This window comes from Cherax quadricarinatus, chromosome 47 (assembly GCF_038502225.1).
Source record: "Cherax quadricarinatus isolate ZL_2023a chromosome 47, ASM3850222v1, whole genome shotgun sequence".
NCBI classification, from domain to species: Eukaryota; Metazoa; Arthropoda; class Malacostraca; order Decapoda; family Parastacidae; genus Cherax; species Cherax quadricarinatus.
This window is the reverse complement of record NC_091338.1, coordinates 3,845,486-3,863,739: the sequence shown is the minus strand read 5'-3', so window position 1 is coordinate 3,863,739 and position 18,254 is coordinate 3,845,486. Positions and strand designations below refer to the sequence as shown.

General features: G+C 38.6%; 1 protein-coding gene across 4 annotated transcripts in view; it reads left to right on the top strand.

Moving 5' to 3' along the window:
• LOC128696535 (arginine-hydroxylase NDUFAF5, mitochondrial) overlaps nucleotides 1-18,254 on the top strand; it is a 32,099-nt gene that overhangs the window by 11,357 nt on the left and 2,488 nt on the right. For 3 of the 4 annotated variants that reach the window (XM_053787819.2, XM_053787817.2, XM_053787818.2), the window contains exons 5-8: nucleotides 1,930-2,087; nucleotides 10,303-10,453; nucleotides 14,815-14,901; nucleotides 16,123-16,267. In XM_053787819.2, coding sequence (XP_053643794.1) covers nucleotides 1,930-2,087; nucleotides 10,303-10,453; nucleotides 14,815-14,901; nucleotides 16,123-16,267 — 541 coding nt within the window. The remainder of the gene's footprint in view (nucleotides 1-1,929; nucleotides 2,088-10,302; nucleotides 10,454-14,814; nucleotides 14,902-16,122; nucleotides 16,268-18,254) is intronic. The other variant, XM_053787820.2, reaches the window with a different exon arrangement.

Here is an 18,254-nt window from a genome sequence, read left to right as displayed (position 1 = left end):
AGCTGTTACTTGGCAGCACACTTACTTTTGCAAGTTGCATTTTAGGTGGTGAATATGACTTATGTGGATTTCCCCCTGCATAGACCTAAGAACTAGCAAACCAATTTGAAGAAAGTTGAATGGTATAGATAGGAACAGGCATATCCATTGCCATTATAATGTAATGTCTGCAAAGAAAGTTGCAAAATCAGCAGATTATAAGATGTCACTGCTTCACTGAGACTAGGTTTTGCGGCTTATGACTCATTTTTTCTCCATAAAATGTCTCCAAAAACCACCCTGCATCCTATAAACTGAAGGTCAGTGACAGGGGCTATAAGTTTGGGGTGTGGAGTGGGCTGTAGCTCTCCCAGTTACGTCCAGTGCTGAGCCATTAGTGCACTCCAGGATGATTTGAATTTGGATGATTTGGTTTGAGAAGTGGCAGATGCAGTTTAATATAAACAAATGCAAAGTGCTAAATGTTGGACAAGACAGTAACCATGCCACTTATAAACTGAATAGTGTAGATCTGAATACAACTGACTGCGAAAAGGATTTAGGAGTTCTGGTTACCAGTAATCTGAAACCAAGACAACAGAGCATAAGTGTTCATAATAAAGCTAACAGAATCCTTGTCTTCATATCAAGAAGTATAAATAATAGAAGTCCTCAGGTTGTTCTTCAACTCTATATATCCTTGGTTAGGCCTCATTTAGATTATGCTGCACAGTTCTGGTCACCATCTTCCAGAATGGATATAAATGCACTGGAAAACGTACAGAGGAGGATGACAAAGTTGATCCCATGTATCAGAAATCTTCCCTATGAGGATAGACTGAGGGCCCTGAATCTGCACTCTCTAGAAAGGTGTAGACTTAGGGGAGATATGATTGAGGTGTATAAATGGAAAACAGGAATAAATAAAGAGGATGTCAATAGCGTGCTGAAAATATCCAGCCAAGACAGGACTCGCAGCAATGGTTTCAAGTTGGAAAAGTTCAGATTCAGGAAGGACATAGGAAAGCACTGGTTTGGTAATAGAGTTGTGGATGAGTGGAACAAACTCCCGAGTACCATCGTAGAAGCTAAGACCTTGTGTAGCTTTAAAAATAGGTTGGATAAATACATAAGTGGGTGTGGGTGGGTGTGAGTTGGACCTGACTAGCTTGGGCTACTAGGTCAGATGCCATGGGTCAGTAGGCCTGTTGCAGTGTTCCTTCTTTCTTATGTTCTTAAATCAAGTCTTGTAAGCTGCAAAATATGGTAGCTATCCCCTTAAAGGCTGGTGAGGAGCTCTTGATCCAAGGAACTGATCTCAGGAATTGTGACATCACCTGCAAAGTCTTTATAGGATAAAATTTCATTGTTTCTTTTTAAATAGCAGTCTGGAAGTTTAATTGCATTACAGCTTCTCCTCACTTAGCAATGTACTCGTTTACTGATGACGCGGACTTGCAACGGGCTCTCTGACTAGTATGCATACCTAAATAATGTATATTAGAGCTGATTTACTCTATTCTGTTTATTACAATGTACAGTACACTACTGTATAAACATTTAAAAATATACTGAAAATGTTATAAATGATGCAGAGGTGACATTAAAACAATATCAAAGGTGGTTGACACAAACCCACTATTATAGTATGCTCCTTGCTTAGCGATGAATTCGTTTATCGATGTGGTCTTAGGAATGGAACTGTCATTAAGTGAGGAGAAGCTGTACGTATTTGTATGCAAATTAAACCACATGGGGAATTCTTTGACAGATTTTTCACATGTTTTCATTTTTGAAGACATTTGAAATGTTAGATGTTTCTAAATAATTATTTAAAGACTGATAATTATTAGTGCCTGGCTAAAAAATTGTTTTAATGCCTTTTAATTTTGGTCCCTATCATATGGGGAAAATTGACATTGTAAATTTAGAAAGTTTTTTTTCTTGCAGGCTGAATTAAAACATCTCTATATGAGTGATTTTTCTCCATCCATGTTGGAATCAGCACAGACTCCAGAAAATATTGGATTTACCAAAATATTAATTGACGAAGAACAAAAATTTCCATTGGAATCTAAATTTTTAGATCTTGTTATTTCAAATCTCAAGTAAGTTAAACCATGATTGTTTTTTTGTTTTTTTTTCTCTCTCTCTCTCAACAAACCGGCCGTGTCCCACCAAGGAAGGGTGGCCCAAAAAGAAAAACGAAAGTTTTTCTTTTTAAATTTAGTAATTTGTACAAGAGAAGAGGTTACTAGCCCCTTGCTCCCGGTATTTTAGTCGCCTCTTACAACACGCATGGCTTATGGAGGAAGAATTCTGTTCCACTTCCCAATAGAGAGCCATGATTGTATGTCTGCAAAATGTTCATGTCTTAATTTTATAATTTAAACTTGTTCATTTATATTTTTATATTGTTACTCAGTAAGCTTAATACCTGCACAGTGTTAAAGTATTTTTGACAATTTAAAGTGAATACACTTGAAATTCTCATAATAATAATGGTTTTTGTGGCATTTATGGATTTGGAAAAGGCGTATGACAGGGTGGATAGGGGGGCAATGTGGCAGATGTTGCAGGTGTATGGTATAGGAGGTAGGTTACTGAAAGCAGTGAAGAGTTTTTACGAGGATAGTGAGGCTCAAGTTAGAGTATGTAGGAAAGAGGGAGATTATTTCCCAGTAAAAGTAGGCCTTAGACAAGGATGTGTGATGTAACCGTGGTTGTTTAATATATTTATAGATGGGGTTGTAAGAGAAGTAAATGCGAGGGTCTTGGCAAGAGGCGTGGAGTTAAAAGATAAAGAATCACACATAAAGTGGGAGTTGTCACAGTTGCTCTTTGCTGATGACACTGTGCTCTTGGGAGATTCTGAAGAGAAGTTGCAGAGGTTGGTGGATGCATTTGGTAGGGTATGTAAAAGAAGAAAATTAAAAGTGAATACGGGAAAGAGTAAGGTTATGAGGATAACAAAAAGATTAGGTGATGAAAGATTGGATATCAGATTGGAGGGAGAGATATGGAGGAGGTGAATGTCAGATATTTGGGAGTGGACGTGTCAGTGGATGGATCCATGAAAGATGAGGTGAATCATAGAATTGATGAGGGGAAAGGGCGAGTGGTGCACTTAAGAGTCTGTGGAGACAGAGAGCTTTGTCCTTGGAGGCAAAGAGGGGAATGTATGAGAGTATAGTTTTACCAACGCTTTTATATGGGTGTGAAGCATGGGTGATGAATGTTGCAGCAAGGAGAAGGCTGGAGGCAGTGGAGATGTCATGTCTGAGAGCAATGTGTGGTGTGAATATATTGCAGAGAATTCGTAGTTTGGAAGTTAGGAGGAGGTGCGGGATTGCCAAAACTGTTGTCCAGAGGGCTGAGGAAGGGTTGTTGAGGTGGTTCGGACATGTAGAGAGAATGGAGCGAAACAGAATGACTTCAAGAGTGTATCAGTCTGTAGCAGAAGGAAGGCGGGGTAGGGGTCGGCCTAGGAAAGGTTGGAGGGAGGGGGTAAAGGTTTTGTGTGCGAGGGGCTTGGACTTCCAGCAGGCATGCGTGAGTATGTTTGATAGGAGTGAATGGAGACAAATGGTTTTTAATACTTGACGTGCTGTTGGAGTGTGAGCAAAGTAACATTTATGAAGGGGTTCAGGGAAACCGGTAGGCCGGACTTGAGTCCTGGAGATGGGAAGTACAGTGCCTGCACTCTGAAGGAGGGGTGTTAATGTTGCAGTTTAAAAACTAGTGTAAAACACCCTTCTGGCAAGAGAGTGATGGAGTGAATGATGGTGAAAGTTTTTCTTTTTCAGGCCACCCTGCCTTGGTGGGAATCGGCCAGTGTGTTAATAAAAAAAAAATAAAAAAAAAAAATTAAGATATCTAACAACATTTTAATGCAAGTAGACACTGATTCATTCCAACTGAAACTTGCATTTATAAATGTTGGTAATATTATCAACATTAGGTCCTGTAAAGTATGCATTATATTCTTAATCTTTTGTAACATATGTGTTAACCTCTTATAATACAGTACATTTGTCTCATCAATCTCAGGATGCTTTAGTAAAACAGCTGGATACTTTGAAGAAGGTGAATGCATATCTTCTCCATATATGTGGGTATCTTGTTGCCCCTTGGGTGGAGGGGTAACTGGGATAGAGCAAGTGTCTCACCTGCCCCATATAAGCATACCCATTCCAGTCCCTAATGGAACTTAGCACATACTGTATATATTTCTCCACTGTATTCTTCTAGGATAGTGTTTGCATTTTCATTGTTCAGTCTTATGCACATCACTCCTTTTAGTCATGTTATGTATCATCTTCTATATATGTATAAACAGTGATGAACCTATTTTGATTTTGTAAGTCATAGAAGGAGGTCCACTTAGCAGATTTTCTGAAGAATGCCTCAGAGCCTGAAATATACAGCTCTGTCTTCACTTTGTTCTTGTCACCGAAGTGGGGTGTCATTATTTATATTGACAAGTATTCATTAAATTAGCAACAGTTCATGTCATTTTTATTTTTATTAACACATCGGCCGATTCCCACCAAGGTAGGGTGGCCCGAAAAAGAAAAACTTTCATCATTCACTCCATCACTGTCTTGCCAGAGGGGTGCTTTACACTACAGTTACAAAACTGCAACATTAACACCCCTCCTTCAGAGTGTAGACACTGTACTTCCCATCTCCAGGACTCGAGTCCGGCTTGCCGGTTTCCTTGAATCCCTTCGTAAATGTTACTTTGCACACACTCCAACAGCATGTTAAGTATTAAAAACCATTTGTCTCCATTCACTCCTATCAAATACGCTCATGCACGCTTGCTGGAAGTCCAAGCCGCTCGCACACAAAACCTCCTTTACCCCCTCCCTCCAACCCTTCCTAGGCCAACCCTTACCCCGCCTTCCCTCCACTACAGATTTATACACTCTCGAAGTCATTCTGTTTTGTTCCATTCTCTCTACATGTCCAAACCACCTCAACAACCCCTCCTCAGCCCTCTTGATAATAGTTTTGGTAATCCCACACCTTCTCCTAATTTCCGAACTACGAATTCTCTGCATTATATTCACACCACGCATTGCCCTCAGACATGACATCTCCACTGCCTCCAGCCTTCTCCTTGTTGCAACATTCATCACCCATGCTTCACACCCATACAAGAGTGCTGGTACAACTATACTCTCATATATTCCCTTTTTTGCTTCCATGGACAAAGTTCTTTGTCTCCACACACTCCTAAGTGCACCACTCACCCTTTTCCCCTCATCAATTCTGTGATTCACCTCATCCTTCATAGTCCCATCTGCTGACACGTCCACTCCTAAATATATGAATACATTCACCTCCTCCATACTCTCTCTCTCCAATCTGATATCCAGTCTTTCATCACCTAATCTTTTTGTTATCCTCATAACCTTACTCTTTCCTATATTCACTTTTAATTTTCTTCTTTTACATACTCTATCAAATTCATCCACCAACCTCTGCAACTTCTCATCAGAATCTCCCAAAAGCACCGTGTCATCAGCAAAGAGCAACTGTGCCAACTCCCACTTTGTTTGATTCTTTATCTTTTAACTCCACACCTCTTGCCAAGACCCTAGCATTCACTTCTCTTACAGCCCCATCTGTAACTATATTGAACAACCACGGTGACATTTCATATTATGCTTAATTACACATTCAGAAAAGGGCTTCTGTTATATTGCTTTAGTCACTCAATTGTGTCATAGTTATTTTACTTTATTTTTAAACTTGATTAGATTTTTTCCTCTCGACTCCCTGCCATCTCCCACCGAGGCAGGGTAACCTAAAAAGAGAAACTAAAATTTTACTCTTTACATGTAGTAATTTATAGAGAAGTTGTTACTAGCCCCTTGCTCCTGGCATTTTAATCACCACATATGACATACATGGCTTATGGAGGAAGGCTTCTTTTCCACTTCTCCATGAAGAACTTGCTTACATCTTTTCTTTCTTCTTTCAACACACCAGCCACATCCCACTGAGGCAGGGTGGCCCAAAAAGAAAAATGAAAGTTTGCTTAGATTTTTTTTTTTTTTTTCAACAAGTTGGTCGTCTCCCACCGAGGCAGGGTGACCCAAAAAAGAAAGAAAATCCCCAAAAAGAAAATACTTTCATCATCATTCAACACTTTCACCACACTCACACATTATCACTGCTTTTGCAGAGGTGCTCAGAATACAACAGTTTAGAAGCATATACGTATAAAGATACACAACATATCCCTCCAAACTGCCAATATCCCAAACCCCTCCTTTAAAGTGCAGGCATTGTACTTCCCTTTTCCAGGACTCAAGTCCGACTATATGAAAATAACCGGTTTCCCTGAATCCCTTCACTAAATATTACCCTGCTCACACTCCAACAGATCGTCAGGTCCCAAGTATCATTCGTCTCCATTCACTCCTATCTAACACGCTCATGCACGCTTGCTGGAAGTCCAAGCCCCTCGCCCACAAAACCTCCTTTACCCCCTCTTTCCAACCCTTTCGAGGACGACCCTTACCCCTCTTTCCTTCCCCTATAGATTTATATGCTTTCCACGTCATTCTACTTTGATCCATTCTCTCTAAATGACCAAACCACCTCAACAACCCCTCTTCTGCCCTCTGACTAATGCTTTTATTAACTCCACACCTTCTCCTAATTTCCACACTCCGAATTTTCTGCATAATATTTACACCACACATTGCCCTTAGACAGGACATCTCCACTGCCTCCAACCGTCTCCTTGCTGCTGCATTTACCACCCAAGCTTCACATCCATATAAGAGTGTTGGTACTACTATACTTTCATACATTCCCTTCTTTGCCTCCATAGATAACGTTTTTTGACTCCACATATACCTCAACGCACCACTCACCTTTTTTCCCTCATCAATTCTATGATTAACCTCATCCTTCATAAATCCATCCGCCGACACGTCAACTCCCAAGTATCTGAAAACATTCACTTCTTCCATACTCCTCCTCCCCAATTTGATATCCAATTTTTCTTTATCTAAATCATTTGACACCCTCATCACCTTACTCTTTTCTATGTTCACTTTCAGCTTTCTACCTTTACACACATTCCCAAACTCATCCACTAACCTTTGCAATTTTTCTTTAGAATCTCCCATAAGCACAGTATCATCAGCAAAAAGTAACTGTGTCAATTCCCATTTTGAATTTGATTCCCCAAAATTTAATCCCACCCCTCTCCCGAACACCCTAGCATTTACTTCCTTTACAACCCCATCTATAAATATATTAAACAACCATGGTGACATTACACATCCCTGTCTAAGACCTACTTTTACCGGGAAATAGTCTCCCTCTCTTCTACACACCCTAACCTGAGCCTCACTATCCTCATAAAAACTCTTTACAGCATTTAATAACTTACCACCTATTCCATATACTTGCAACATCTGCCACATTGCTCCTCTATCCACTCTATCATATGCCTTTTCTAAATCCATAAATGCAATAAAAACTTCCCTACCTTTATCTAAATACTGTTCACATATATGCTTCAATGTAAACACTTGATCTACACATCCCCTACCCACTCTGAAACCTCCTTGCTCATCTGCAATCCTACATTCTGTCTTACCTCTAATTCTTTCAATTATAACCCTACCGTACACTTTTCCTGGTATACTCAGTAAGCTTATTCCTCTATAATTTTTACAATCTCTTTTGTCCCCTTTCCCTTTATATAAAGGGACTATACATGCTCTCCGCCAATCCCTAGGTACCTTCCCCTCTTTCATACATTTATTGAACAAAAGTACCAACCACTCCAACACTATATCCCCCCCTGCTTTTAACATTTCTGTCATGATCCCATCAGTTCCAGCTGCTTTACCCCCTTTCATTTTACGTAATGCCTCACGTACCTCCCCCACACTTACATTCTGCTCTTCTTCACTCCTAAAAGATGGTATACCTCCCTGACCAGTGCATGAAATTACTGCCTCTGTTTCTTCCTTAACATTTAAAAGTTCCTCAAAATATTCTCGCCATCTACCTAATACCTCCATCTCCCCATCTACTAACTCCCCTACTCTGTTTTTAACTGACAAATCCATATTTTCCCTTGGCTTTCTTAACTTGTTTAACTCACTCCAAAATTTTTTCTTATTTTCATTAAAATTTCTTGACAGTGCCTCTCCCACTCTATCATCTGCTCTCCTTTTGCACTCTCTCACCACTCTCTTTACCTTTCTTTTACTCTCCATATATTCTGCTCTTCTTATAACACTTCTGCTTTGTAAAAACCTCTCATAAGCTACCTTTTTCTCTTTTATCACACCCTTTACTTCATCATTCCACCAATCACTCCTCTTTCCTCCTGCACCCACCCTCCTATAACCACAAACTTCTGCCCCACATTCTAATACTGCATTTTTAAAACTATTCCAACCCTCTTCAACCCCCCCATTACTCATCTTTGCACTATCCCACCTTTCTGCCAATAGTCGCTTATATCTCACCCGAACTTCCTCCTCCCTTAGTTTATACACTTTCACCTCCCTCTTACTTGTTGTTGCCACCTTCCTCTTTTCCCATCTACCTCTTACTCTAACTGTAGCTACAACTAAATAATGATCCGATATATCAGTTGCCCCTCTATAAACATGTACATCCTGGAGCCTACCCATCAACCTTTTATCCACCAATACATAATCTAATAAACTACTTTCATTACGTGCTACATCATACCTTGTATATTTATTTATCCTCTTTTTCATAAAATATGTATTACTTATTACCAAATTTCTTTCTACACATAGCTCAATTAAAGGCTCCCCATTTACATTTACCCCTGGCACCCCAAATTTACCTACTACTCCCTCCATAACATTTTTACCCACTTTAGCATTGAAATCCCCAACCACCATTACTCTCACACTTGATTCAAAACTCCCCACGCATTCACTCAACATTTCCCAAAATCTCTCTCTCTCCTCTACACTTCTCTCTTCTCCAGGTGCATACACGCTTATTATAACCCACTTTTCACATCCAATCTTTATTTTACTCCACATAATCCTTGAATTAATACATTTATAGTCCCTCTTTTCCTGCCATAGCTTATCCTTCAACATTATTGCTACTCCTTCTTTAGCTCTAACTCTATTTGAAACCCCTGACCTAATCCCATTTATTCCTCTCCACTGAAACTCTCCCACCCCCTTCAGCTTTGTTTCACTTAAAGCCAGGACATCCAGCTTCTTCTCATTCATAACATCCACAATCATCTCTTTCTTATCATCTGCACAACATCCACGCACATTCAGACTTCCCACTTTGACAATTTTCTTCTTCTTATTCTTTTTAGTAATCTTTACAGGAAAAGGGGTTACTAGCCCATTGTTCCCGGCATTTTAGTTGACTTTTACAACACGCATGGCTTACGGAGGAAAGATTCTTATTCCACTTCCCCATGGATATAAAAGGAAAATTAATAAGACCAAGAACTATTAAGATAAAATCAAAGAAAACTCAGATGAGTGTGTATGAATAAATGTGTATATGTATGTGTAGTGTGACCTAAGTGTAAGTAGAAGTAGCAAGACATGCCTGTAATCTTGCATATTTATGAGACAGACAAAAGACACCAGCAATCCTACCATCATGTAAAACAATCACAGGCTTTCGTTTTACACTCACTTGTCAGGACGGTAGTACCTCCCTGGGTGGTTGCTGTCTACCAACCTACTACCAATATATAGATATATATAGATATATATATATAGATATATATAATAAATAAATTGAATTTGTAAAAAAAGCAGTACTGTATTAATTTTGAGCTTAGGGAAAATGAAAAAAATATTGTGGTACCAAAAGCACAAACATTTCTTTTCGAATTCTAGGTATTTCCTTTTCACTCTATTACAGCTTCTCGTCACTTAATGACGGGGTTCCGTTCCTAAGAATAGGTCAGTAAGCAATTTGGTCATTAGAAAGGAGCATACTGTACTGGTAGTGGGTTTGTATCAACCATCTTTAGATATTTCTTTTAATGTCACCTTTGTACCGTTTATAACATTTTTAGTATATTTTTAAATGTTTATACAGTAGTGTACTGTATACTGTAATTAACAGAATAGAGGGGGATTAACTGTAATATACATTACATGGGTTTGCAAACCAGTTGGAGAGCTGGTCGTAAGCCTAAGTTGTCGGTAAACGAGTATGTCTCTAAGTGAGGAGAGGTTGTATTCTGATATCTTGATCCACTACGTAACCTTTTGTTCAATTTTTTTGAAAGATTATCCAACATAATCATTCTCTTCACAGCCTTCACTGGGTGAATAATCTACCTGGATGTCTAAAGGAAATCTATAGAGTGTTGAAAGAGGATGGAGTATTTTTAGCTTCAATGTTTGGAGGAGAGACATTATATGAACTTCGTTCATCGTTGGTGCTAGCGGAATTAGAAAGGGAAGGGGTAAGTTCACTGATTTTTGTAGTCAAGAATTTAATAAATGAATGGAAGAGGGTAAGGTACCTAGGGATTGGCAGAGAGCATGCATAGTTCCTTTGTATAAAGGCAAAGGGGACAAAAGAGAGTGCAAAAATTATAGAGGATTAAGTCTGTCGAGTATACCTGGTGAAGTGTATGGTAGAGTTATTATTGAAAGAATTAAGAGTAAGACGGAGAGTAGGAGCAGATGAACAAGGAGGTTTTAGGAAAGGTAGGGGGTGTGTAAACTAAGTATTTACAGTGAAACATATAGGTGAACAGTATTTAGATAAGAGTAAAGAGGTTTTTGTGGCATTTATGGATTTAGAAAAGGCATATGACAGGGTGGATAGGGGGGCAATGTGGCAGATGTTGCAGGTGTATGGTATAGGAGATAGGTTACTGAAAGCATTGAAGAGTTTTTACGAGGATAGTGAGGCTCAGGTTAGGGTATGTAGGAGAGAGGGAGATTATTTCCCAGTAAAAGTAGGCCTTTGACAAGGATGTGTGATGTCACCATGGTTGTTCAATATATTTATTGATGGGGTTGTAAGAGAAGTGAATGCTAGGGTTTTGGCAAGAGATGTGGAGTTAAAAGATAAAGAATCAAACACAAAGTGGTAGTTGTCACAGTTGCTTTCTGTTGATGACACGGTGTTTTTTTGAGATTATAAAGAGAAGCAATGTAAAAAGAGAGCAAATGAGAGAGTGGGTGAGATGTTATCAACAAATTTTGTTGAAAATAAGAAAAAGTTTTGGAGTGAGATTAACAAGTTAAGAAAGCCTAGAGAACAAATGGATTTGTCAGTTAAAAATAGGAGAGGAGAGTTATTAAATGGAGAGTTAGAGGTATTGGGAAGATGGAAGGAATATTTTGAGGAATTGTTAAATGTTGATGAAGATAGGGAAGCTGTGATTTCGTGTATAGGGCAAGGAGGAATAACATCTTGTAGGAGTGAGGAAGAGCCAGTTGTGAGTGTGGGGGAAGTTCGTGAGGCAGTAGGTAAAATGAAAGGGGGTAAGGCAGCCGGGATTGATGGGATAAAGATAGAAATGTTAAAAGCAGGTGGGGATATAGTTTTGGAGTGGTTGGTGCAATTATTTAATAAATGTATGGAAGAAGGTAAGGTACCTAGGGATTGGCAGAGAGCATGCATAGTTCCTTTGTATAAAGGCAAAGGGGATAAAAGAGAGTGCAAAAATTATAGGGGGATAAGTCTGTTGAGTGTACCTGGTAAAGTGTATGGTAGAGTTATAATTGAAAGAATTAAGAGTAAGACGGAGAATAGGATAGCAGATGAACAAGGAGGCTTTAGGAAAGGTAGGGGGTGTGTGGACCAGGTGTTTACAGTGAAACATATAAGTGAACAGTATTTAGATAAGGCTAAAGAGGTCTTTGTGGCATTTATGGATTTGGAAAAGGCGTATGACAGGGTGGATAGGGGGGCAATGTGGCAGATGTTGCAAGTGTATGGTGTAGGAGGTAGGTTACTGAAAGCAGTGAAGAGTTTTTACGAGGATAGTGAGGCTCAAGTTAGAGTATGTAGGAAAGAGGGAAATTTTTTCCCAGTAAAAGTAGGCCTTAGACAAGGATGTGTGATGTCACCGTGGTTGTTTAATATATTTATAGATGGGGTTGTAAGAGAAGTAAATGCGAGGGTCTTGGCAAGAGGCGTGGAGTTAAAAGATAAAGAATCACACACAAAGTGGGAGTTGTCACAGCTGCTCTTTGCTGATGACACTGTGCTCTTGGGAGATTCTGAAGAGAAGTTGCAGAGATTGGTGGATGAATTTGGTAGGGTGTGCAAAAGAAGAAAATTAAAGGTGAATACAGGAAAGAGTAAGGTTATGAGGATAACAAAAAGATTAGGTGATGAAAGATTGAATATCAGATTGGAGGGAGAGAGTATGGAGGAGGTGAACGTATTCAGATATTTGGGAGTGGACGTGTCAGCAGATGGGTCTATGAAAGATGAGGTGAATCATAGAATTGATGAGGGAAAAAGAGTGAGTGGTGCACTTAGGAGTCTGTGGAGACAAAGAACTTTGTCCTTGGAGGCAAAGAGGGGAATGTATGAGAGTATAGTTTTACCAACGCTCTTATATGGGTGTGAAGCGTGGGTGATGAATGTTGCAGCGAGGAGAAGGCTGGAGGCAGTGGAGATGTCATGTCTGAGGGCAATGTGTGGTGTGAATATAATGCAGAGAATTCGTAGTTTGGAAGTTAGGAGGAGGTGCGGGATTACCAAAACTGTTGTCCAGAGGGCTGAGGAAGGGTTGTTGAGGTGGTTCGGACATGTAGAGAGAATGGAGCGAAACAGAATGACTTCAAGAGTGTATCAGTCTGTAGTGGAAGGAAGGCGGGGTAGGGGTCGGCCTAGGAAGGGTTGGAGGGAGGGGGTAAAGGAGGTTTTGTGTGCGAGGGGCTTGGACTTCCAGCAGGCATGCGTGAGCGTGTTTGATAGGAGTGAATGGAGACAAATGGTTTTTAATACTTGACGTGCTGTTGGAGTGTGAGCAAAGTAACATTTATGAAGGGATTCAGGGAAACCGGCAGGCCGGACTTGAGTCCTGGAGATGGGAAGTACAGTGCCTGCACTCTGAAGGAGGGGTGTTAATGTTGCAGTTTAAAAACTGTAGTGTAAAGCACCCTTCTGGCAAGACAGTGATGGAGTGAATGATGGTGAAAGTTTTTCTTTTTCGGGCCACCCTGCCTTGGTGGGAATCGGCCGGTGTGATAATAAAAAATAAAAAATAATAAAAAAAGAGAAGTTGCAGAGGATTACCAAAACTATTATCCAGAGGGCTGAGGAGGGGTTGTTGAGGTGGTTTGGACATGTACAGAGAATGGAACAAAACAGAATGACTTCGAGAGTGTATAAATCTGTAGTGGAGGGAAGGCGGGGTAGGGGTCAGCCTAGGAAGGGTTGGAGGGGGGGGTAAATGAGGTTTTGTGTGTGAGGGGCTTGGACTTCCCGCAAGCATGTATGAGCATATTTGATAGGAGTGAATGGAAACAAATGGGTTTTAATACTTGACGTGCTGTTGGAGTGTGAGCAAAGTAACATTTATGAAGGGATTCAGGGAAACCAGCAGGCCGGACTTGAGTCCTGGAGATGGGAAGTACAGTGTCTACACTCTGAAGGAGGGGTGTTAATGTTGCAGTTTTGTAACTGTAGTGTAAAGCACCCCTCTGGCAAGACAGTGATGGAGTGAATGATGATGAAAGTTTTTCTTTTTTGGGCCACCCTACCTTGGTGGGAATCAGCCGATGTGTTAATAATATATTAATAAAAAAAAAAGAATTGATGAAAGTAAAGACACATGTGCAACATCTGGTTATCTTTATTGTAGATGTTTTGCCATCCAGTGGCTTTATCAATACAGATTCTAGGACATAATTAGAAGACAGTAGAACTATATACAAAAGATGAGATAATCAGTCCCTCAGCCTTGGAGCTGGTGTTGTGAGCACCATGGTGCTCACAACACGAACTCCAAGGCTGAGGGACTGATTACCTCATCTTTTGTATATAGTTCTACTGTCTTCTAATTATGTCCTAGAATCTGTATTGATAAAGCCACTGGATGGCAAAACATCTACAATAAAGATAACCAGATGTTGCATGTGTCTTTACTTTCATCTTGTCGGTATTTTATACTTTTCTTGCACAACTAGTCAAGAATTGTTTATAGTGTAATGCATATTTAGAGCTGTGCCTTACTTTTAAATATGTAGTATGCCATTTTTGTCTTTCAGCATTATTAGTTCATAAATTGATTCATGGCATACCTATGACTGGCTATGAAGCCTGGCCTGAGACCAGACTATTGTTAGCTGCCTGGTTAATGAAAGTATTGCTGCCACTGGCACTGATCTACATAACACATCGCAACTTGTCTGATCTGCCATTTCTCTAGTTTCCTCTTGAAAATCTCCTATCTTGATTTAGATAGTAGTTCCTAGATCTCTAATTATGCCTGTGACACCCCTGTGCACATATATGAGTGAAGAATGATATCAGTGATAATGCACCAATTATTTTGTAATAAATGCAAAACTATGGAATTAGTCAAAGACTTAAGTAATCAGAATTTGTGCTTTTTAGTTTCATAAGTTTAATAACTGTGCTTCACCAGAAAGGATATAAGTATTATTTTTTTCTACTTTTGAATATAAATTTCTTGGTATTAGTAAATTGTTCTACACCAGTTAAAATTTCAGGATGTAAAAGCTCATTTTGTGGTTAATTCTGGATATAATTGAATTATTTTTTTAATTTTTATAACAGTTGATCAGTTGTCACTGTTCAGGTACTACAATATTTTGTTTATTTACCTTCCAGGGTTTTTCACCCCATATATCTCCATTTACTGAGATTCGCGATATTGGAGGTCTTCTAAATCAGTGTGGCTTCACCATGCTTACCATTGTAAGAATATTTTAATGTTTTTAATACTAAACACTTTTTTAACATTTTATTCATTTCATATTTTTAAAAACCTGCTTTTATATCAAGTTTGTGCATCAGAACAAAATCTTTTACCTTTACTATACAAAATGCTAAAAGCAGTGGATTTTTAAATCAAGTAAAAATTAATTTAGATATGTTCTACTACCTGATACTCCTTTGAAACTTATTAACTGAATTTTATAGTCAAATTATTAAACAAAATTTATTTATACTTTATTTATCCTTGTACCCTTTCTAAATCCTTTGATTAATACCTACATTAAGTGTTTCTGACATATACATAAAAACTTATCAAAACATATCCCTTCATTCATTAACTTTAGAGAAAAATTTAAGACAGCCAAGCATAAAGCTTATTCAGTTTTAACTTGGCTTGATGTACTTGATCTCGTACTGTTTGTAATGATCCTTAAATGTAAAATATGTTGATTCTCAGAGTATGAGATGAGGTTTCCTGCTGTCATATAATTTCTCACATCATTGCTGTCTGGTTTTTCTGTACAAGTTTGTCTGATTTTGGGAATAATATGGTGGATAATGAATGCACCTAAAAAGTGAGGTCAAGTAGGTGGGTTATTTTCACATGGAAACACTAAAACTATAGGGATCATACAGTGCTTGGGAAATGGGAGGTAATCAGGCTTGATCAAAGAAAGGGGTGGGTAGCTTCAGTTCCCTAGCTCAAAAGAGTCCTTCAGCATCAAGGCACTCCCTTTGAAGGGTCTTGATTCAGAGATCTCTCCTAAACAGAGAGGCCTTAATGCCAGTGAGGAAGCTATTGATGCAATGAAGTGAAACTGTTCTCCCATTCCTTGGGTAAAACTTTATTGTCTCCATTCCCTACGTGGTGTGCAACCCCTACAGGTTTAGTAATAATAATTATTGGAGATCTCTTCAGTTAGATTTTTTCCAAATAGACTGTAGGTTTTTTACTACATTCAGCGAGACTTTCATGGTGGACATCCACGTGTGATTAAGGTCATGGATAGAGGAAATGAAAGTCTAAACAGCAAAAAATGTTGGATGATATTAGGGCACCATTTATGCATATAAGAGCTGGAGAAGAAATTCAACCCTTACTGTAAGAGTTGATGTTAAATATCCAGCTTTTTTATCATTTAATAAGTTTTGTACAAGCAACAAATTTTAGAAAGCATTATTAATTTTAGATGATTTCAGGATGTTGATGAAATCATAGTGGGCTACCCATCATTATTTGAACTTATGTGGGACCTGCAAGGAATGGCAGAAAATAATGCTGGTGTAAGCCGGAAACCTCACCTGCATCGTGACACACTGTTGGCAGCAAGTGCCATTTATCAAGGTAAATACTGTACTGATTTATTGCAAGAACATTTCATAGAAAATCTTCAAACCAAAACCAATTTACAGTCTTATACCTGGGGAAAGGGAGGGTAACTTGAATTCCTTGACACAGGATGGGTTCTTCCACACCATTGAATGATTTTCCATCATTACATTAGTGGAGAAGTGTTAAACTGATAATGGTTATACAGTGCTTGGGGGAATGGGAGGTAATCATAATCAGATCTGAGCCTTGGATCAAGAGCCCATCACCAGCATGCCTACATTGAAGAGGATTTTGCTTACAGTTGTGGTAGTAACATGATTGTGTCCATAGTCTAAAATTTTTAATAAGTTTGTTTACACCCAGATCCCTTGTAGTTGTTGTCCACTATTAGAAGTGGTTTGACTGCATTTTGTGCCCTGCTCCAGTTTTTATCTTGTAGATTTTTCCAGAGAGGAGAAGCTAAAATTTGTTGTTACATGTAATGTTTCTTTTGTCCCAGTGGAAGACTTGGTTTACTTCAGCTTGCAGGTTTTATGTGCTTTCAGTGTATGCCACTTACATAATATTAATTATTTGCAAATGTTGATATGATTTGTGTATGTCAGATATGAGAATTAAGATCATTCAGGCGAGTACTGTGACTTGAGAAACAGAGCTTTTTGCTGTAGAACACACACTGCTAAACTGAACACTTGTGTGGCCATAAAAGTGAGATCTGCTAATTGTTTTAGTAGAACCCATGACTTTTTATTTTTAGCTCATTTCATGTGTTTATTCATTCTGCATCCTACATAGTATCTAGAGGTTTTAAAAAACCATTAACACTTTCATTGCCCAAAGCCCTGAAATTAAAAGTGCTCAGTGTCCACATTTAAAAAAAAAAATATGGGAAATTACACAGGAAATGTTAGTCTAAGTGCAATTTACACATTAGTGATTTTGCCCACTTTAAGTCCTATTTCAAGCCAATTCCATTATTCAGTTCAACTAAATTCTTAGCTATTTTGCTACTATACTTTTTGTTTTATCAGTTGAGCACAAGAAACCTCCCATTTAACTATCAAAACCACCCTATAAAGTACACAAGTCGGTAATTTGGCCAGTTTTACAAAAAAAAAAAAAAATCCAAAATGAACACTGTAGATATTCTAGGCACTAAAACAGTCTTTTCTGTTCATTAATCACTTTCCCAGGTACCTCCATTTTTGAATTCATCACACAAAAAAAACCTGAAAGTTTACCCTATTTCTAGGTTAACAAAATATAACCAGGAATAATTGGTCATGGTTTAGCATCCCAGTAATTGAATCAGACCTAGTATAAACCAATAATACAGATGGGGTGGGGGGCTTACCTGTCCTCGGGAAAATTGGCAAAAATCTAACATTTCCACTACTTTGAGGCCGATTTCAAGCTACTTCCAGTCCTGGAACCAACCAAAATAATTTATTTCGGTAGTATGCCTTCCACTATCAAATGCTACCAAAAAACAACCAATAAAATAATAAAAGCCATTCTAGACAACACTTCAGTATTGCTATTTTAAATCAAACACAAGGTCAGAGTTTTGCTTTTCTCATTATGTACTGCATGGGGAAGGATTTATTTTACATTGTGTACACTCGCTGCACAGACCCATCTTTTCATATCTAGGCCAAAATTTACCACTCTTAGCTTATCTGAGTGAGCTGAGCTCAAGACATAGATCTGTGTGCTGGACAATGAAAGGGTTAATACTATATAGTTTATACCAGTAGGACACACACATGGCTTCAGTACTTGTGCACCAAATCAAATTCATTCTGTACATGAAAAATTGTGACTGGACATTTTGGAGTTGTTTACATTTTATGTGCTATTACACTCACCAAAAACTATCATCATTTGGATTTAACTAGATATATTTGTAGGTTCTGTACTTTTGAAGGTACCTTAAGCTTTATATTGGCATATATCATTACATCCTCAGGGTAGCCTTAAACAGGGTTTTAAAGTTAAG